Genomic DNA, 21,962 nt, shown 5'->3' with positions numbered 1-21,962 from the left:
TCAACTGTCAATTGCAGATAATTGCTCCATAAATGACGTTTTAATGGATCCTTGTGGTCATAAAGATCACATTCCTCCGAACTAGCATGACCCAATTGGGCATATGAGCTCAAATTTCCCAAACTTTTTAGTTCGGGTAAGTCCACATCGATATGTTACTTTACTAGGAAACCAAAACCTCTCTGAAATAAAAATTAACTTTTTTTTATTTCACAACTTAAGGCCACTTTACACGCAACGACATCGCTAACGAGATGTCGTTGGGGTCACGGAATTCGTGACGCACATCCGGCATAGTTAGCGACGTCGTTGCGTGTGACACGTACGAGCGACCGCTAACTATCAAAATTACTCACCATATCGTTGATCGTTGTCCGGTCGCTCTAATCCCGATTGTCGTTGCTGGTGCAGGACGCAGGTTGTTCGTCGTTTCTGCGGCAGCACACATCGCTATGTGTGACATTGCAGTAACGAGGATCACCACCATCCCTGCGGCCGCCCGCAATGAGGAAGGAAGGAGGTGGGCGGGATGTCCGGCCCACTCATCTCCGCCCTTCCGCTTCTATTGGGCTGCCGCTTAGTGACGCCGCACGAACCGCACCCTTAGAAAGGAGGTGGCTCGCCGGCCACAGCGACGTCGCTAGGCAGGTAAGTATGTGTGACGGGTGTAAGCGATGTGTGCCATGGGCAGCAATTTGCCCGTGACGCACAACCGACAGGGGAGGGTACGTTCGCTAGCGATGTCGCTGTGTGTAAAGTGGCCTTTAGACAAGAGGTCACCACCACTTGAAATACCAGACAGGCTCCTTTAATGATCGTTAAACACAACCCTTGTCACATTGTTGCTCATCATCCAGGGAAAATGGTGGCTAATAAGACAATTCCCCTTTAGTCCCTCTCTAGCAGAGCACACCATTAAATATAAAGTGAACTTTAGGCTTAGAACTTAGAAGCCCAAATCTGATGATGTCTCCGCTACTGGATGGTGCCAACTATATTTAAACGCGCAACGTATCACTAGTGAACCACAGCGACCATTGGTTGTGTAGCTCCTAATAAACCGAGAAGAAGAAATTAATCATATATCACATTTGGAGTTGAAAGGAAAAATTAAAACAACTGTTAAAAAAAAAGGTCTTTCTGTGTTGAAGAAAACAATTTGTCATAATCAGTGCACCGATCTGGATTTTGCATGAGAAATGTGAGGATCGAGAAGGGCAATATGAACAGAGAGATGGAATACCAATTAATCCCCTGCTCCTACGTGGCCTTAAATATAAATGTCTTTATCTTCCATTAGCTGGCCATCTCAGTGTGAATTTCCTTTATCTTACGCATGACAGCGAGGCCTCGAAGGGTCATGTGATCAGTACCCCATTATAAAAAAATATCTACAATCAAGTCTTGTCTTGGGTGATGGTTATAATAAAGGGCAATGAGACCCAGACATGTTCATTTTTTATTCAGAAGGCATGAAACTAAGACATTGTTCAGCTTCAGCCAGACTTCAGATAGTAACAGTCTTCGAAAAATAAAAGCATCATGGGAAAGATCCAGATATGTACAAATTAAGGCTACATGATGGTGTGACACCCTATCCCCTCCATATTTATTGAATAAAAAAAAAAAAGGCAAAATCCACCAATTTTGGACTGGACAGGCCGACCATCTATTGTGCATGGGTGCCTGTCAACTTTCCCTTATAGATATTATATACAACTCTGGCAAAAATTAAGAGACCACTGCACAGTTTTTTAAAAATCAGCTTCTCTACATGTCTGACAGCCATTCCATTCCAGTGTCAGTTGAATTCTTAGAGTACGCCTCATTTTACTTAAAGGGAACCTGTCAGCAGACATTTTGCACTAAACATAAAAGATTCCCCCTCTGCAGCTCCTGGGCTGCATTCTAGAAAGGTTCCTGTTATTATTGTGCCCCGTTTCTGACCAAAATAAAGACTTTATAAAGTGGTACCTTTTTGTATGCAGATACTGAAAATGGTACACGGGGGCGGGCTGCCTGGTGTCCGTTATTCTGCCTCCTGCCGGTTTACGCCGTCCCCCATCGCTCATTTCCATAGCTGTGGACGCCGCCCAGTGCTCCAGAGGTCCCCGCGCATGCCCAGTGCCTATCTCTCTATATCTGGATGAGCACTGTGCCCAGTGTCACCGCTGGTGACGTGTGCGTAGGCTTTAGATTATGGGCGGCGCTTTGATTTCCATTACCAAGTAACCGCCCATAATCGCGTGACCGCGCTTTTCCCCTCTGCCTCCTTCGTTCTGCGCAAGCACGGGCCTGCTGACCCCACATTACCTCTTTCCCATCTTGCCCTGAGGCAGGAAATAGATGGGAGGAGCGCGGAGCAGCACACCACCAATCAGGATTAGACGCAGGATTGTCTTGCTCCGCGCTCCTCCCATCTATTTCCTGCCTCAGGGCAAGATGGGAAAGAGGTACCGTGGGGTCAGCAGGCCCGCGCTTGCGCAGAACGAAGGAGGCAGAGGGGGAAAGCACAGTCACGCGATTATGGGCGGTTACTTGGTAATGAAAATCAAAGCGCCGCCCATAATCTAAAGCCTGCGGTGACACTGGGCACAGTGCTCATCCACGAGTGATAGGCACTGGGCATGCGCGGGGACCTCTGGAGCACTGGGCGGCGTCCTCAGCTATGGAAATGAGCGATGGGGGACGGCGTAAACCGGCAGGAGGCAAAATAACGGACACCAGGCAGCCTGCCCCCGTGTACCATTTACAGTATCTGCATACAAAAAGGTACCAATTTTTAAAGTCTTTATTTTGGTCAGAAAGGGGGCACTATAATAACACGAACCTTGCTGGAATGCAGCCCAGGAGCTGCAGAGGGGGAATCTTTTATGTTTAGTGCAAAATGTCTGCTGACAGGTTCCCTTTAATGTGCTTCTGATTAGGTGATCACCTAAACCAAATCTTATTTAACGAGGGAAAGTATAAAAAAAACACTGCTGTGGTCTTCACAATCCTCTTGCAATAGGACAAGCTGGATGGCAAAACAAGTGCTAGTAATATCCCAAACATAACAGGAATGAAAAAATAACTTTTAACCATGCCAAAGGAGTTGAAAAGTCCTGCGTGAGGAAAAAAAGGGCCCAATTTTGGCTTTACTCGCAGAGAGATACAGTGAGCGTCATGTTGCCTCCATCCTTAAAATTTCTAAGACGCCTGTCGATTATAACAAGGTCAAGCAGCAGACATTGGGAACAAAAAAGCTACAGATCGGCAGAAGGCGAAAGTGACTCTCCACTGACCGGGATCACCGTCATCTTATTTGAATATCACTCAGCAACCGCAGGATGAATTCAAGTGACCTACAAAAGGAATGGCAAATGCCAGCTTTGGTGAAGTGCATGGCAACAACAGTTCGAAACAGGCTCCTAGAGGCAGGGCTCAAGTCATGTAAAGCTAGAAAAAAGCCTTTCATCAATGAGAAGCAAAGGAGAGCCAGGCTGAAGTTTGCCAAAGACCATAAGGATTGGAGCATAGAGGACTGGAGTAAGGTGATCTTCTCTGAGGAGTCTAATTTTCAGCTTTGCCCAACACCTGGTCATCTAATGGTTAGACAGAGACCTGGAGAGGCGTACAAGCCACAGTCTCTTACACCCACTATGAAATTTGGTGGAGGATCGGTGATTATCTGGGGATGCTTCAGCAAGGTTGGAATTGGGCAGATTAATCTTTGCGAAGGATGTATGAATAAAGCCGCATACAAGGTTATCCTGGAAAAACAATTTCTTCCTTCTGCTCAGGCTCTGAGGACTGTTTTTTTCCAGCAGGACAATGCGCCATGCCACACAGCTAGGTCAATCAATGTGTGGATGAAGGACCACCACATCAAAAGCCTGTCATGTCCAGCCCAATCTCCAGGCCTGAACCCTATTGAAAACCTCTAGAATGTAATCAAGAGGAAGATGGATAGTCACAAGCCATCAAACAAAGAAGAACTGCTTACATTTTTGTGCCAGGAGTGGCATAAGGTCACCCAAAAGCAGTGTGAAAGACTGGTGGAAATCATGGTTATTCCACAAAATATTGATTTCTGAACTCAACCAGAGTTAAAACATTATTAGTATTGTTGTTTCTAAATGATTATGAACTTGTTTTCTTTGCATTATTTGAAATCTAAAAGCAATGCATTGTTTTGTTATTTTGACCATTTCTCATTTTCAGAAAATAAATACAAAATGTATTGCTTAGAAATAGTTTATAGAATAAAAAAACTATTTACATTTTACTCAAAAATATAAAGAGAAAAATCCGAGAAACTGAAAATTTTGCAGTGGTCTCTAATTTTTAACACACACACACACACACACACACACACACACACCTATATTTTTTATGTTTTCAGGAAAACACGGTGTAGGTGTACATGTTCTCGCACACAAACTATTTTTTGCACCAAAAAATGTTTTAGGGCTTATCTTCAGGGGTTGTCATTTTCCCATGACGAAGAATCCATATTTATTCTTGAATAGAGAAAATTCAGCATTAATTGTAATATAATCAGTCATCATATTCTATAACATCAACATTTTGTGATTACTGGTTCCGATGCACTTTTTTTTTTATTAGATCTGCTATCATTGTGGTGGAGAACCCATCCTATAGCGGTGGGTAAATACCGTATTTACAAAGCTTTAATTTACCGGCTTAAATTTATTATTCTCTATGCAGTAAGATTATTCCCAAAAGAAAGCAGATGGCACCTAAAAGAATCACACTTACCAGACCCCAAACAATTAGCGTTAGCAAGTGAATGGGCTCTCACATACAAAACGTGTGTTCCTGTCAGGTCCACCTGTCTTCTACAGTGGTTGATTTCCTTTGGTGACTGGAAGCAGTATCACTCGAACAGAGTGATATTGGTACTCGATCTGTCTGTGAGAGCTGCATTGCAATGCAGCTGGAGCTGCGAGGGACCTAAGAGCAACATAGATCCCTATGTGAGAGCCCACTCACCATCGGCACTTGCCAACTGTAATTGTTTGGGGTTTGATAAGTGCAATTTGTTTCATTTTTTTCGGGAAGGAGGGAAGATGTCGGCTTTCCTTTGGGCATGTCTGCTTTCTTTGATGAAGAGTCCTGTTGTATTCCTTAACTTTTTCAGCTTAGGGCTAATATTTTGAAAATCCCACTAAGGCTTATTTTGGGAGTAGGCCTTACTCTCGGAGAAACAAGGCGTGTGTGTATATTATATTATACACATTATATATATATATATATATATATATATATATATATATATATATATATATATATATATATATATATATATATATATATATATATATATATATATATATATATATATATATATATATACACACACACACACGCCTTGTTTCTCCGAGAGTAAGGCCTACTCCCAAAATAAGCCTTAGTGGGATTTATTTTGCGCATGTTCAATATTAGCATAATATATATATATATATATATATATATATATATATATATATATATATATATATATATATATATATATATATATATATATATATATATATATATATATATATATATATATATATATATATATACACACATATATACACACACACATATATATATACACATATATACACACACACACACACACACACACACACATATATACACATACTCACACACACACATATATATATTACACACATATACACACACATATATGTATACACATATACACACATATAAAATATATACAGTGCCTACAAGTAGTATTCAACCCCCTGCAGATTTAGCAGGTTTACACATTCGGAATTAACTTGGCATTGTGACATTGGGACTGTAGATCAGCCTGGAAGTGTGAAATGCACTGCAGCAAAAAAGAATGTTATTTCTTTTTTTTTTTTTCTTTTTTTAAATTGTGAAAAGTTTATTCAGAGGGTCATTTATTATTCAACCCCTCACACCACCAGAATTCTGTTTGGTTCCCCTAAAGTATTAAGAAGTATTTCAGGCACAAAGAACAATGAGCTTCACATGTTTGGATTAATTATCTCTTTTTCCAGCCTTTTCTGACTAATTAAGACACTCCCCAAACTTGTGAACAGCACTCATACTTGGTCAACATGGGAAAGACAAAAGGAGCATTCCAAGGCCATCAGAGACAAGATCGTGGAGGGTCACAAGGCTGGCAAGGGGTACAAAACCCTTTCCAAGGAGTTGGGCCTACCTGTCTCCACTGTTGGGAGCATCATCCGGAAGTGGAAGGCTTATGGAACTACTGTTAGCCTTCCACGGCCTGGACAGCCTTTGAAAGTTTCCACCCGTGCCGAGGCCAGGCTTGTCCGAAGAGTCAAGGCTAACCCAAGGACAACAAGGAAGGAGCTCAGGGAAGATCTCATGGCAGTGGGGACATTGGTTTCAGTCAATACCATAAGTAACGTACTCCACCGCAATGGTCTCCGTTCCAGACGAGCCCGTAAGGTACCTTTACTTACAAAGTGTCATGTCAAGGCTCGTCTACAGTTTACTCATGATCACTTGGAGGACTCTGAGACAGACTGGTTCAAGGTTCTCTGGTCTGATGAGAACAAGATCGAGATCTTTGGTGCCAACCACACACGTGACGTTTGGAGACTGGATGGCACTGCATACGACCCCAAGAATACCATCCCTACAGCCAAGCATGGTGGTGGCAGCATCATGCTGTGGGGCTGTTTCTCAGCCAAGGGGCCTGGCCATCTGGTCCGCATCCATGGGAAGATGGATAGCACGGCCTACCTGGAGATTTTGGCCAAGAACCTACGCTCCTCCATCAAGGATCTTAAGATGGGTCGTCATTTCATCTTCCAACAAGACAACGACCCAAAGCACACAGCCAAGAAAACCAACGCCTGGTTCAAGAGGGAAATCAAGGTGTTGCAGTGGCCTAGTCAGTCTCCTGACCTTAACCCAATTGAAAACTTGTGGAAGGAGCTCAAGATTAAAGTCCACATGAGACACCCAAAGAACCTAGATAACTTGGAGAAGATCTGCATGGAGGAGTGGGCCAAGATAACTCCAGAGACCTGTGCCGGTCTGATCAGGTCTTATAAAAGACGATTATTAGCTGTAATTGCAAACAAGGGTTATTCCACAAAATATTAAACCTAGGGGTTGAATAATAATTGACCCACACTTTTATGTTGAAAATTTATTAAAATTTAACTGAGCAACATAACTTGTTGGTTTGTAAGATTTATGCATCTTCATAAATCCTGCTCTTGTTTGAAGTTTGCAGGCTCTAACTTATTTCAATCTTATCAAACCTGCTAAATCTGCAGGGGGTTGAAGACTACTTGTAGGCACTGTATATACACACACACACACACACACACACACACTATATATTTGATATTGTGCAGTATAGTGGTCTGTTACTACTGGAACAAAAATAATATGCAAGATTTATTTATCTTAAGTAGTGATAGCCAATTATACTACAAAATATCAAATATACTATACACACACACACACACACACACACACACACACACACACACACATATACCTATATGATATATACACATAGATACACACATATATACTAAAAATATACCCACATACTGTACATTTCACTTTAAACCAGGGTATTCTTACTTTATCCCATACAATGCATTGTATACGTACTTTCCGTTTTTTTTTCATACTTAATTCATCTTCGAGCCAAGTTAAAATGACCAATTTGATTCCTAATTTGGATATTCAGCTTGACAGATAATAATGCTCCGAGCGCAAGGACTAATTCTTTGGGGTTTAATAGCACTTGTGCCCCTGCAGTGTTCCTTGTATCACTGAAGAAACATTAGCATTAGACTCCTTGTGGCGGTCTGTAGAGTCTCAGATCTTTCTTTGGATGCTGCATCATTAGTAACATTGAGGGAGGCAATAACTCCTCCTTCACAACCAACCTGGAAATTTTGTCTTATTTTGGCCCACAATGGAGACCAACTTGCTTCCAAAAAATTAAATAAAGTAAGTGTATGAGATGGGGAAAAAGTGTCTCTCACTCTACCAACAGCGCCACTCTTGTGAACAGGCCGTGTCTGGTACTACAACTCAGCCGTCAATCAGCCCCTTTAACGGTACCTATAATATTAAATGACCATACCTTTTTCTTTTGTTCTTTCCAATTCAGTTCCTTGGCCATAATGTCTACAATGCGAGGCAAAGCTTCTTCCGCGGCTTGTACATTCAGGAAAGCAAGGCGCGTGCGGCGCGAGATGACGTCCACAGCCGTGCAGGCATATTCCCTCAAAGCGTATTTTACCTATGACAACAAACAAAGGAAAAATCACAAACTTCAAATGACCAAATGTACGGACACATCTGGACCCAGAAGAACAGAGATCAGCAGGAATCAGTGGGATCTTAGCCCAATTAGAGCAATATATTTATATACTGATTTTTTTTTTTGCTTTGTTTTTCAAGCCACAATTTGATGAAGATGCTTAGCCTGACTTGCTCACAATCTGACCCATAAGGACAGGCTCTTATGTCTACGTCAGGAGATGCCATGGGGATATTTGGAAATTAGGTTGCCTCAGCAGAGACTCCAGCTTTACCTGATCTAGCCGAACAGTTCCTAATTTAGGGAAGTCTTGCTGTCCCAAAAGGTTGGAATCAGGTCATTACTGTCAACGGTATCTGTGTCTTTAAGACACAAATACAGTTGAATGCAATGGTAGAAGAGAGAGTCAGGAACTGCTGGTCCCACTATTCACTTGTCAAATATGATGGGCACCGAACAAGTGGACAAGGGGTCACTGTAGGCCATCATACTGTGGTGGGTGGGAATCATACTGTGTCTGGGGCACTATGGTCAGATCAAATTGGGGCACAGTAGGAGCATTATGTTATGTGTGGAGGAGATGGGAGCTTCATTATTTGAGGGGCACTGGAAGGACATCATACTATCAGAGATGGCACTTACGGCATCATGCTGTGGGAGGCACTGTGGAGGTATCATACTGTGGGAGGCATCATACTGTAGGGGGTACTGTGGAGGCATTATTTTGTGGGGGTATTGTGGAGTATTTATGATATATGTGGGGAGCACGGGGGGGGGGGGGGAACATGGGCAAAACTGTGGGAGCATCATGCTGTAGAGGGTAATGTGGAAGATTCATGATGTTTGTGAGGAGCACTGCGGGGGCATTGTGGGTGTGGAGCACTATGAAGACATCACACTGTGTGAGATGACTCTAATAGCATCATGCTGTGGGAAGGATTGTGGGGGCATAATGCTGTGGGGGTACTTTGTAAGAGGCAATTAACGGACATCAAACTGCGTGAAGTAGCTCTAGAGGCGCTGTGTTTTGGGGGCACTGTGGGAGCAACATGATGTCTGAGGGGTAAGGTAAAGGCATCAATGTTTATTGGGTGCACTATGGTGGAATCATACTGTTTGTAGGGGGCACTGTGCGTGCATCAATAAGTGCATGGAGTATCTTTTCGCTATCATAATGTGTGTAAGAGATGGGGGTACCACTGTACATAGAGAAGATGGGGGCACTAGAGGCATCATGCTATGGAGAGCATTGATGAGGCCTCAGTCTGTGAGAAGCACTGTGGAGGCATCATAGTGTAGGGTGTACTGAAAGAACATCATTGTTTGTGGGGGGCACCATACTATGTGTAAGGGGCACTGTATGCATCAATAACTGCATGGAGCATCTTTTCAGCATCATACTTTGTGTAAGAGATGGGGCATCATTGTATGTGGAGAAGATAGGGGCATTGTTGAGTGTAGGAAAGATAGGGGCAGCACGAGGGTACTGTGAGGGCATTATACTTTGTGTGGGCACTAGAGGCATTATGCTGTGGAGGGCATGGTTCACGCATGATCGTGTGAGGAGCACTGTGGGGACATTATATTGTGGCATGAACTGTATAAGCATCAATGCTTGTGGGGTGGGGGGGGGCACTGTGCGCGCATCATTGTGGACTATCTTTTGAGCATCATAGTGTGTGGAGGTGCAATACTGAATAGGGCCCAAAAAGCAGATATCAAACGGTGTGGAAACACAATGGGGTTTCATTACAGGCACAAAGAAAACTTGGGGGGTTAAGAGTGTGACAATAAGTGTCTCCTTTCCTGTAATTCGAAGACGTGAAGAATTCCTAAGCAATCATGTAAATCTTAATGAACCATCTTTGCCAGTAGCAACCAATCACAGCTGAGCTATCATTTTCTGAACAGCTCTGGTAAAATAAAACCTGCACCGTGATTGGTTGCTAAGGGAAACTGTTTTTGTTTACAATTTGCCCACGTCCATCTTTGCCTTTTTTGCTCCTTTCCATAAATCCCCCACATTTCCAAAGATCCTTAAAATGTTAGCGAGGCCTCTCATTTTAAAAAGTCTCCTCTAATGAAATGCATGACAGTGGCAGACGTGCAAACATGACCCATTTCAGGGAGAAAACATTTTTCTGGTGTGACATTTCCCAATTACTTTGTGACTGAATTAACATGGATTCAACTAATGAAGTGAAGTAGATAAATAAATTTTATATGACCTAATTAACTGATCCCAGTGAAGGAATATGTGGGAAATAGTCATCCAGACAAATGTCTCCCTCATGAAATGGTCATATTGTCATGTCTCCTGTGAGGAAAAATTAATGCACGCCAAAATATGAGGCTCAAGTCGGATGCACAGCTTCAAAAGCTGAAGACCAGGCCGGAGCACCAGCAACTGTCACCAATGTCGCCGAGCCTAGTAAAATGAATGTTTTTATAGGACCCAAAGTTGGAGAGCTTATTAATATAATGGAGAAACGTATTATCCTGTATGCGGAGGACTACACACCGGGTATACAGTCTACCGAATTCAGCTGTGATGGAGTGGCGTAGCAAAGGGGGGGCGGAGGGGGCGGTCCGCCCCGGGCGGCACGTGTCAGGGGGGGCGTCATTTTGGCCACTCCCCTTCAGTTCTGCTGCCCCCGGGCCGAGTTCCGGGGACCGGAGTCCTCGGCAGGAAACGGTGGCTGCCGTCTCTTTAAGGTGTGCAGACCACAGTGTCCTGCTGGATTGAGCTTCATCTGTGGGCGGAGCTACCGCCCAGAGTCCTGCTCAGTCCCACAGATGGAGTGCCAGCCAGCGACCCCCAGCACAGCGCTGGCCTCCGGCGCTGTGTGGGCCCCCTCTCCTCCGTGACCGAGTGGTAAGTGCTACCCTCCTCCCCCCCTCGACCTGTATACTCCCTCCCAGCCACCCCAGGAGCTGCATGTGCGGGCCCCCAGGAGCCGCGTGTGTCGGTGCAGGCTCAGCTCTGCTACATCTGCCCTGTGCTCGGTGCAGGCTTAGCTCTGCTACATCTGCCCTGTGCTTGGTGCAGCCTCAGCTCTGCTACATCTGCCCTGTGCTTGGTGCAGCCTCAGCTCTGCTACATCTGCCCTGTGCTTGGTGCAGGCTCAGCTCTGCTACATCTGCCCTGTGTCTGGTGCAGGCTCAGCTCTGCAGCAGCCGTGTGTGCGGGCCCCAAAAAGCCGCGTGTGTGTCTATATGTGCAGCAGAGTTGTGTGTGTATGTATGTATGCAGTAGAGCAGTGTGTGTCTGTCTGTATGTAGCAGAGTTGTGTATGTATGCATGTATGCAGCGGCTACAGAGTTGTGTGTCTGTATGCATGTATGCAGCAGCTACAGAGTTGTGTGTCTGTATGCATGTATGCAGCAGCTACAGAGTTGGGTGTCTGTATGCAGCAGCTACAGAGTTGGGTGTCTGTATGCATGTATGCAGCAGCTACAGAGTTGGGTGTGTCTGTATGTATGCAGCAGCTACAGAGTTGTGTGTGTCTATGTATGCATGTATGCAGCAGCTGTAGAGTTATGTGCCTGTCTGTATGTATGCAGTTGTGTGTGTCTGTATGTATGCAGCAGAGCTGTGTGTGTGTGTATAATAGGCCTACATGTGTGTAAAAAGGTGAAAGTCTAGGACTAATAGCAGCAGTCTACAATTAGATCTTTGATTGTGGTTCCATGAAAAATAAATATTTTGATGGTTTTCCGGATTTTTGAAAGTTTCTGGATTATCGAAGGCCAACGGAGGGGGGCGGCAAATTTGATGACCGCCCTGGGTGGCAAAAGCAGTAGCTACGCCACTGCTGTGATGTATTACTACCCTCAACCTTAGCAAAGAGCTAATGCAAAGGAGTAAAAAATTACTGCAAAATCAGACAACACAGTTTGTTTGTGGTCTGTTACCATGGAGACATATTGGTAAACACAAGCCAATACCATATTTACGTAACCCCTGTAGGGGGAGCCTGGTGTCAAAAACTGAGGCAGCTAGGAACAGACAGGATTTCTCAGTAAGGCTAGGTTCACACTTCCGTTAAATTGTATCAGTCACAATCCGCTGCTCTGGTAAACAACGGAATCCGTTTAGCAGATTCCGTTGTTCCCATAGACTTGTATGAGCGGCGGATTGTGACTGATGATGCTGCGTTGCACCCTCCGCCCGACTGATCAGTCGTGGAACAACAGACCGCCGGGCGGAAGGAACGCAGCCTGTAACGTTTTTGAGCAGCGCAATCCGTAGGATTTCGCAGCGTATGCTCACTCTGGCTCCCTGCACACGTAACCAGGATACACATCGGGTTACTAAGCAATGCGCTTTGGTTAGTTACATGATATTTACTCTGCTTACGTGTGCAGGGAGCCAGCGCTAAGCGGTGTAAGCTGGTCACCAAGGTAAATATCGGGTAACCAAGGAAAGTGCTTTGCTTACCCGATATTTAGCCTGGCTACACGTATGCAGGGAGGCCGACACTTCCACGCTCAGCTCCGCCCCCTCCCGCACTCCGCATGTACACACACACACACACACACACACACACACACACACACACACGTGTCCCCAGCCATGCAGACCGCGGCACTGACTTCCTCAGCTCCACGGCCCCGCTCAGCTCCGCCCCCCTCGCGCTCTGCCCCCGTACACAACGGAGTCCGACAAATTCTCTTCTTATGTCATCCGTTGTACAACGCATCAGTCACATGCGTCACGCAACGCATGTGACTGATGCAAAACAACGGAAATCTGAACCTAGCCTAAGAGACAATAATCCCTTCTTAGCTGCATTACCTTGCAACCTGGTCAGGGAAGAGCTGTAGCATCAGACAGGACTGATAGACAGAGCAAGCTGGAGTAGTTAACTGCATGGGAGGTGTTGTCACCCATTATTGGAGAGTGATTATCCAGGACTGGGGCACGGGGTGCGCACTGACAGTTCTGCTGCACCTCAACTACAAACCAGCCAGGTTACCAGGTGCTGGCCACCTCCACGTGGCTTCTCATTAAAAGGAACCAGTCACCAGATTTGGTGACTATAAACTGCGGCCACCACCAGTTGGCTCTTATATACAGCATTCTAACATGCTGTACACTGTGTGCAGAATTATTAGGCAAATGAGTATTTTGATCACGTGATAATTTTTATACATATTGTCCTACTCCAAGCTGTATAGGCTGAGAGCCAACTACCACTTAAGTAAATAAGGTGATGTGCATCTCTGTAATGAGGAGGGGTGTAGTGTAATTGTGCCGCCCCCGTGCCAGCAGCCGGCGCTGCTCGGGTCCGGGCCTTCAGGGGAGGTGGCTCGAGGGTCTCCAGACCAGGGGGTCTCGCGGACACACCGAATAAATGGGGGGGACGTAGATGTACGGGCTGGGCCGTAATAAATGGGCTGGGGGTGTCACACTCCCCCTTGGTTAAATACAGACCGTCCGCGGGCTGTCTGACCACCACCGTTTATTTGAACTGAAAGAGGGAGATAAAACGGGTAAAACAGTTACAAGTATAATAACATTTTTACATAGGACATTTGAACTCTTCCCTTACGGGAGGCAATTTTCTTGAACGTTGCACATATAAACAACCGGGACGGGGCGGACCGGATCCTTCTCACTTCACCTACCCAAAACAACCTATCCCTGATGCCACCACTAAAACACAGGTTGCACCCCTTGCCCAAAGTCCAGGGTAGGTCCAGGTGTTGCCCAAACGGGCCGGGTAAAAACTTCATTACCCGGCAGTCCTTTTTCAAGGGCCCCACGTCCAGGGGACCCCTGACCCAGAGGATATTCACCGGTCCAAATGGTGACTGGGCCTCTGTCGACTCTATCGCAGGCCCTTCCTCCAATCAGCCTCTCCGGAGACTGTGGCTTGGTGAGAAGGTAGGTCGGGGGTTATTTACAAGACCCAAACGTTTATGGGCTGGCTTGCAAGTTCATGGCCATTGTCTTTTAACTATGAAACCAGGAACTGTAAACACACACAATCCCAACGGGGACTTTAACTGAAGGTAGCCGGGAACCACTACCTAACTTTCTTCATATTTGGGACTGGAGAGTGGCGGAGAGGGGTGGACGTGCAGCTGGGTTCCCATGGTCACCCTCCTTCTGACATCCAGGGCAAACCACCCCCTCTCGCCGCAGTGCTGGGTATAGGTCACTAGCTCCCCGGGCTCCAGGTCCCGGTCCAGGTGGCCAATGGGGAGTTGAGGGGCCACGTCCCTCCGGGACACATATTTCGACCTCCATGCCCGGCTCATATATGAACCCCCATCCCTTTTGGGGGTTAAAATGCCGGACCTGGCCTTCATATATCAGGCCCCTCAAACGGTACGTGGCGTTCCGTAGATTGTCTTTTTCGGTATAGGTCCGGGAAAGGTGGCGCCGCTGCCTCTCCCAGTACGGAGCATCTGCGGCCTGCTCCAGCTCATCCTGCGCGGGGTCTGGGCCCAGCCGGAGTCCCTCCGCGCCGGCTGCGACCGGCACCTTTGGCAACGGGGGACCCCGCTGTGACGTGGCCTGCTCTGCTGCCTTGCAGCTGCAACCCCGCGGCGCCTCAGCCGAGGCCAGGAATCTAGGAGCGGCCAGCGTGTCCCGCTGTGCTGGCTTCCGGTCGGTGACCACCTCCACTTTGGCCGGGCGGACTGCCGGGGCCATTGTCATCTTGGGTGTAGCCTCTGCCGGGATCGCTGTCGGGTCCAAGGCTGGACGGGGCACCTTCCGGGCGCTGGTCAGGCGTGGGGCCGGTACGGGTGCCGGGGCGGTGACTGTCTGGCGGCTTTCTGTAGCTGGTCCTCGCGGGCCGATGAAAAGGTCACTGATGCCGATGCTGGTGGCAGCGGACTGAGCGGGGTGTCAGCGGCAGGTACGGGTGGTAAGGGAGGCAGCGTGGCGGGCAGGGGCAGGCCGGGCCCCTCAGCCTGGTCGGCCGGTCCCTGAGGGACATAGGGGCGTGGGTCGCTTACCCAACTCCTCCAAGGTTGCCTCCACTTCACGAGCCTGCACGGCTGCAGCCAGCTCCGCCATCTCGGCCGTCCATCGCTCCAAGATAAAGCGTGCCTGCGCCTGGATCCGGCGGCACATGCGCTCAGTCTGTGCTTCTACTCAGGCCGCTGTTCCGGGCATGGGCTCCTACACTCCGCGCTTGCCAGACGGGTCGGCCATGTTGTTCTGATGGTGTCCAGGAACAAGAACGGTGGCAGGGTCCTGGAGTCCCTGCCTTTTATCTGCTCGGTCACATGCTGCAGAATCTTCACCCGCCTCCCCTTGGTCTTTTGCCGGCACTCCTACCTGCGGCCTGTTAGTTTTGTTTTTCGACTTCCGGGCTCGCTTTCCGGCCGCGTTTCCAGGGGGCGGGGCTTCGATTTTCACGCCCTTTTTGTGGGGATTACGACGCTGGGCTGTAATTTTCGCGCCCAAAATAGCAGCAAGATGGCGACTTCTGAAAATTTGGCAACGGATCACCGCTGACTGTCCAATACAAGGCGCACTTCCACAAGGTAAGTGAATGGGTAAGTATCCTGTTCGTGACGCCAAGTTTCGGGGCGTGCCGCCAATTTGCCAGCAGCCGGCGCTGCTCGGGTCCCGGCCTTCAGGGGAGGTGGCTCGAGGGTCTCCGGACCCGGGGGTCTCGCGGACACGCCGAATAAATGGGGGGACGTAGATATATGAGCTGGGCCGTAATAAGTTCGTGACGCCACCCACGGTGTGTGGTGGGGTGGGACACCACCGCTGCAGTTATGGGGCACCCGGGGGGAGAGGTTGTGCAGCAAGTTGTTAACCCCTCTGTGGACAGGGATGGTCGCCCCGGAACCCGGTGGCTCGGTGCAGGGGATAGCGACCGCAGGGGGGTGCTGGTGTACTCACTGTTAGGAAAACACACAAGTCTCTGGTAAACCAAGGTGGTGGTGGCCGGTGCCGCGGCCGGTTGCATTCAGGGTCTCCCACCCGGCTGGTGGTCTCTATCTCTTTTCCTGCACCTCTTTGTGTAAGGTGGACTTTCCTGGCGTGAAACACAGGAGTCCGTTCCCAGCTGGATGTGGCCTAAGGAGCCGTGCCCGCAGATACTGGCCCGTGGGATCTATGGGCCCTGGAAGTGACCTCTTATCCCTAATCGGTGGGCTGTTGTCTTCTATGATTGACTTTGGGTGGGACAGGACCTCTAGTCCTGGCCTCAATCGGTTAATTAACCAGTCCGCTTGTTTCCGGTTTCTGGCTTCAGGGTCCGAGAACCCCCTTTGTGCTACGGTTTCCGGGTCGGTTCCCCATGTGGGTACCGGCGGGCTACAACCCTGTCCCGGTCCACCTCGGTTCCACCAAGCAGTCTTCCCGTCTCCTGCTGACGGAGACCACCGTCTGCCTCCTAGCCAGTGGAACCAGGGCTCCTACCCTGGTACCGTTCAACTTGAACTCTCTGCTGGAGCTACCCTTAGCTCCAGCCCACACTCCTCTGCAAACTGAACTCTCAAGCTTACTCCTGGTTTTCCCGCCCTCGGCTGTCTAGACCCCTGGGTGGGCGTGTCCCAACCGCCTGGTCACGCCCACTGATGTGTATCTTTCCCTAAGGGGGGTGACTACGGTTTTCTGGTTGGCTGCATGTTTCCTAATGAGGGAAGGTGTTATGCAGGGGCCCAACTGTGACTACCTGGTTTTGCCAGGGCATCACATAATGACATCAACACCCTATATAAGGTGTGCTTAATTATTAGGCAATTTCCTTTCCTTTGGCAAAATGGGTCAGAAGAGAAATTTGACGGCTCTGAAAAGTCCAAAATTATGAGATGTCTTGCAGAGGGATGCAGCAGTCTTGAAAATGCCAAACTTTTGAAGCGTGATCACCAAACAATCAAGCGTTTCATGGCAAAGCCAACAGGGTCGCAAGAAGCGTGTTGGGCAAAAAAGGCGCAAAATAACTGCCCATGAATTGAGGAAAATCAAGCGTGAAGCTGCCAAGATGCCATTTGCCATCAGTTTGGCCATATTTCAGAGCTGCAACATTACTAGAGTATCAAAAAGCACAAGGTGTGCCATACTCAGGGACATGGCCAAGGTAAGGAAGGCTGAAATACGACCACCTTTGAACAAGAAACATAAGATAAAACGTCAAGACTGGGCCAAGAAATATTTTAAGACTGATTTGTCAAAGGTTTTATGGACTGATGAAATGAGAGTGACTCTTGATGGGCCAGATGTATGGGCCAGAGGCTGGATCAGTAAAGGGCAGAGAGCTCCACTCTGACTCAGACACCAGCAAGGTGGAAGTGTGGTACTGGTATGGGCTGGTATCATCAAGGATGAACTTGTGGGACCTTTTTTGGGTTGAGGATGGAGTGAAGCTCAACTCCCAGACCTATTGCCAGTTTCTGGAGGACAACGTCTTCAAGCAGTGGTACAGGAAGAAGTCGGTATCGTTCAAGAAAAACATGATTTTCATGCAGGACAATGCTCCATCACATGCATCCAACTACTCCACAGCGTGGCTGGCCAGTAAAGGTCTAAAAGATGAAAAAATAATGACATGGCCCCTTGTTCACCTGATCTGAACACCATAGAGAACCTGTGATCCCTCTCAAAATGTGAGATCTACAGGGAGGTAAAACAGTACACCTCTTGGAGCAGTGTCTGGGAGGCTGTGGTGGCTGCTGCACGCAATGTTGATAGTAAATAGATCAAGCAATGACAGAATCTATGGATGGTAGGCTGTTGAGTGTCATCATAAAGAAAAGGTGGCTATATCGGTCACTAACTTTTTTGGGTGTTTTTGCATGTCAGAAATGTTTATTTCTAAATTTTGTGCCGTTATATTGGTTTACCTGGTGAAAATAAACAAGTGAGATATGAATATATTTGGCTTTTATTAAGCTTCCTAATTATTCTGCACAGTAATAGTTACCTGCAAAAACACATATCCTCCTAAGATAGCCAAATCTAAAAAAAAAACCACTCCAACTTCCAAAAATATTAAGCTTTGATATTTATGAGTCTTTTGGGCTGACTTGAGAACATAATTGTTGATCAATAATAAAAAAATCCTCTAAAATACAACTTGCCTAATAATTCTACACAGTGTACAGTGCCTACAAGTAGTATTCAACCCCCTGCAGATTTAGCAGGTTTACACATTCGGAATTAACTTGGCATTGTGACATTTGGACTGTAGATCAGCCTGGAAGTGTGAAATGCACTGCAGCAAAAAAGAATGTTATTTCTTTTTTTTTAAATTGTGAAAAGTTTATTCAGAGGGTCATTTATTATTCAACCCCTCACACCACAAGAATTCTGTTTGGTTCCCCTAAAGTATTAAGAAGTATTTCAGGCACAAAGAACAATGAGCTTCACATGTTTGCATTAATTATCTCTTTTTCCAGCCTTTTCTGACTAATTAAGACCCTCCCCAAACTTGTGAACAGCACTCATACTTGGTCAACATGGGAAAGACAAAAGGATCATGCGGTGGGGCCGTTTCTCAGCCAAGGGGCCTGGCCATCTGGTCCGCATCCATGGGAAGATGGATAGCACGGCCTACCTGGAGATTTTGGCCAAGAACCTCCGCTCCTCCATCAAGGATCTTAAGATGGGTCGTCATTTCATCTTCCAACAAGACAACGACCCAAAGCACACAGCCAAGAAAACCAAGGCCTGGTTCAAGAGGGAAAAAATCAAGGTGTTGCAGTGGCCTAGTCAGTCTCCTGACCTTAACCCAATTGAAAACTTGTGGAAGGAGCTCAAGATTAAAGTCCACATGAGACACCCAAAGAACCTAGATAACTTGGAGAAGATCTGCATGGAGGAGTGGGCCAAGATAACTCCAGAGACCTGTGCTGGCCTGATCAGGTCTTATAAAAGACGATTATTAGCTGTACTTGCAAACAAGGGTTATTCCACAAAATATTAAACCTAGGGGTTGAATAATAATTGACCCACACTTTTATGTTGAAAATTTATTAAAATTTAACTGAGCAACATAACTTTTTGGTTTGTAAGATTTATGCATGTGTTAATAAATCCTGCTCTTGTTTGAAGTTTGAAGGCTCTAACTTATTTGCATCTTATCAAACCTGCTAAATCTGCAGCGGGTTGAATACTACTTGTAGGCACTGTATATAAGAGCCCAGGCCGCTGTATAGAATGTAAAAATAACTATATAATACTCACCTAAACGGTCGGTGCAGTGCAGACTGGTCAGATGGGTGTCTCCGTTCTCCAGATGCGGTGCCTCCTCTTTCGGCCATCTTTGTCCTCCTTCTTCTGAAGTCTGGGTGCATGAGGCGTCCCACGTCATGCACGCAGGCTGGCATTGAGGTTCTGAGCAGGGCAATTCAAAGTATTGTAGTGCACCTGTGCAGGACCTCAATGCCGGCTAGTGTGGATGACGTCGGATGCGTTATGCACCCAGGCTTCAGAAGGAGGACAAAGATGGCCGAAAAAGGAGACGTCGATACCGGAGAACGGAGACACCCATCTGACTAGTCTGCACTGCACTGCCCCTTAGGTGAGTAATATAAAAGTGATTTTTACATTCTACACACAGCGGCCTGGGCTCTTATATACAGCATGTTAAATGCTGTATATAAGAGCCAACTAGTGGTGGCCGCGGCTTATAGTCGCCAAATCTGGTGGCAGGTTCCCTTTAAGTGCACCAATGATTACTGTAAGCGCAAAACAAAATGTTCGGCAACTGGGGCCCCATCGTTGGACTGTGTTATTTAATTTGCAGCAGACATTGGTGGGGTATGTGTCGTTCGTTAGGAGTACATTTACTGTCACCCTGTAGATTCAGTGTTATTCCAAAGCCCATCTTGTACATAGAATATTGGATAACATTACTTGTTTTTTATTCCTTGGTATTTCCCATGCAATTAACACCTTCGATTCCCCTATAAATATACTTGTTATAGGGTATGTCTGGGGCTTTTAAAAAAATATAAATGTTCTTAAGCATTAACAGGTATGTAGTTTCTCCTACCTGCCTGTTGTGCCCGGCGCTGTTCTTTGCCGGCACAGGGCTGTCACAGACTGCTCCTTCTAACTGTGTGTCAACAGAGCGGCAACTTCTCATCCGCTCTGCCTGTAGACAGGGTGGGACGGCCGACATCATGCTGATTGACAACCAGTTCTGCCAGTTAGGCAGCGGAAAGCTGGCTGTCAATCAGTAGGACATCAGCTGTCCCATCCAGTCTACAGAGCAGAGCGGAAAAGAAGCCTCCGCTCTGTTGACGAAGCCACTGTATCGCCTGCTGGAGCAGTCTAATACTGCCTTGTGCCGGTGAAGAACGCCACCGGACACAACAGGCAGGTAGGTAGCAACTACGCATCTGTTAGTGATTAGACGCATTTTTTTTTGTTTTTAAAGTCCTGGACATTCCCTTTAAGGCCGGAGTCACACTTGCGAGTGCCTCGCGTGTAACTCGAACAAGTCTCTCACTACATCACCCGGCACGGCCGCACACTCTCCTGACTGGAGCGGGTTGGCTGCAAGTATTTCTATGCAGCTGAGATGCTCCTGTCCGGTGAGTGTGCGGCTGTGCCGGGTGATGCAATGAGAGACTAGCGCGAGTTACACGCAAGGCACTCGCAAGTGTGACTCTGGCCTAAGTGTTTTAACCTCATCTCCAGTGAGTCTGCATGGACAGGGGACAGGGATTCTCTCGAAAAGGAAGATGCATTCACCTAGCGTTCCTAGCAAAATACAAGTGGAGGCACTGCGCCATAGTGAGGTGAGAACTACCGGCCACTGGAAGCTTAAAAGGGGTGTTACATTTACAATCAATACCATTTGTGAACTTGATTACAACTGTTAAATGCAATAGATACAAAACTTTGGTTGCAAACATGGATATAGCCTTTTCATTGATTTTCCAGTTTCTACCCCGGTACTCTTTCCTCGACTCACTTTAGGGGCACTTCACTTTCTAGTGAACTGGTTAATTCTTTTGGGTGGGTGTTAGTCTACTTATAGGCGTCAGCACAGTCTCAGACTATAGGCTCCTGAATATTACCTACGTGAAGAATCAGTAGTTTGAAAGTTATGGCGACTTAATACCCAAGGATCACACTGGTGGGTTTTAGGTTGAATGCATCAGAATGGATCGGTGGTGTGGCGCCCTGGACAAGCCAGGTCGTCACAGGTACTGCAACAACACACCCCACACCCCGGTTAGGCACACCAGTCACACACAAATCCTTGTTGCCTCCCTCCAGGGGCTGATGTCCACACCAGGTGGGGTGGAGCCAGGCGGTTGGCCCCACCCACTGAGGAGTACACAGTCCTGGAGGCGGAAAAGGAAGCAGAGAGGCTCGGGCAGAGCTAGAGTGCAGTTAGGGAGAGTGAAGGAGTAAGGGGCAGGAGAGGAGCAGTCTGACCGTGTCCAGGTACGTGGCCCGGGCACATACAGCAAGGTTGGCAGACGGTGGTGGTAGTCTGCAGGAGAGGCCGATCGACGCGGAACCGTAGGACCGGGGTCGGGTGGTGGCCCGCCGGTACCGAACCGGGGAGCGAAGAGAGGCCAGCACCATTCAGCAGGGCCTACGGACCCCGACCAGGCTTGGAGTCGCCGTTAAACCGGTCAAATCAGTTAGCGACGGGAACCTCCGGGGTTTCCCAGCAGCAAAGACCCGATTGAAGGCAACCGTCCAAACCGTGAAGGG

General features: G+C 47.2%; 1 protein-coding gene across 1 annotated transcript in view; it reads right to left on the bottom strand.

The window, feature by feature from the left end:
* The window catches only part of GPD2 (glycerol-3-phosphate dehydrogenase 2), a 215,591-nt gene that overhangs the window by 34,440 nt on the left and 159,189 nt on the right, over positions 1 to 21,962 (bottom strand). The window contains 1 exon segment of the mRNA XM_075317236.1: positions 8,129 to 8,287. Coding sequence (XP_075173351.1) covers positions 8,129 to 8,287 — 159 coding nt within the window.

Source organism: Anomaloglossus baeobatrachus, chromosome 7, assembly GCF_048569485.1.
Source record: "Anomaloglossus baeobatrachus isolate aAnoBae1 chromosome 7, aAnoBae1.hap1, whole genome shotgun sequence".
In the NCBI taxonomy this organism is placed as follows: domain Eukaryota; kingdom Metazoa; phylum Chordata; class Amphibia; order Anura; family Aromobatidae; genus Anomaloglossus; species Anomaloglossus baeobatrachus.
Note: the sequence above shows the minus strand (reverse complement) of the source record. Positions and strands in the feature narration are given on the sequence as shown.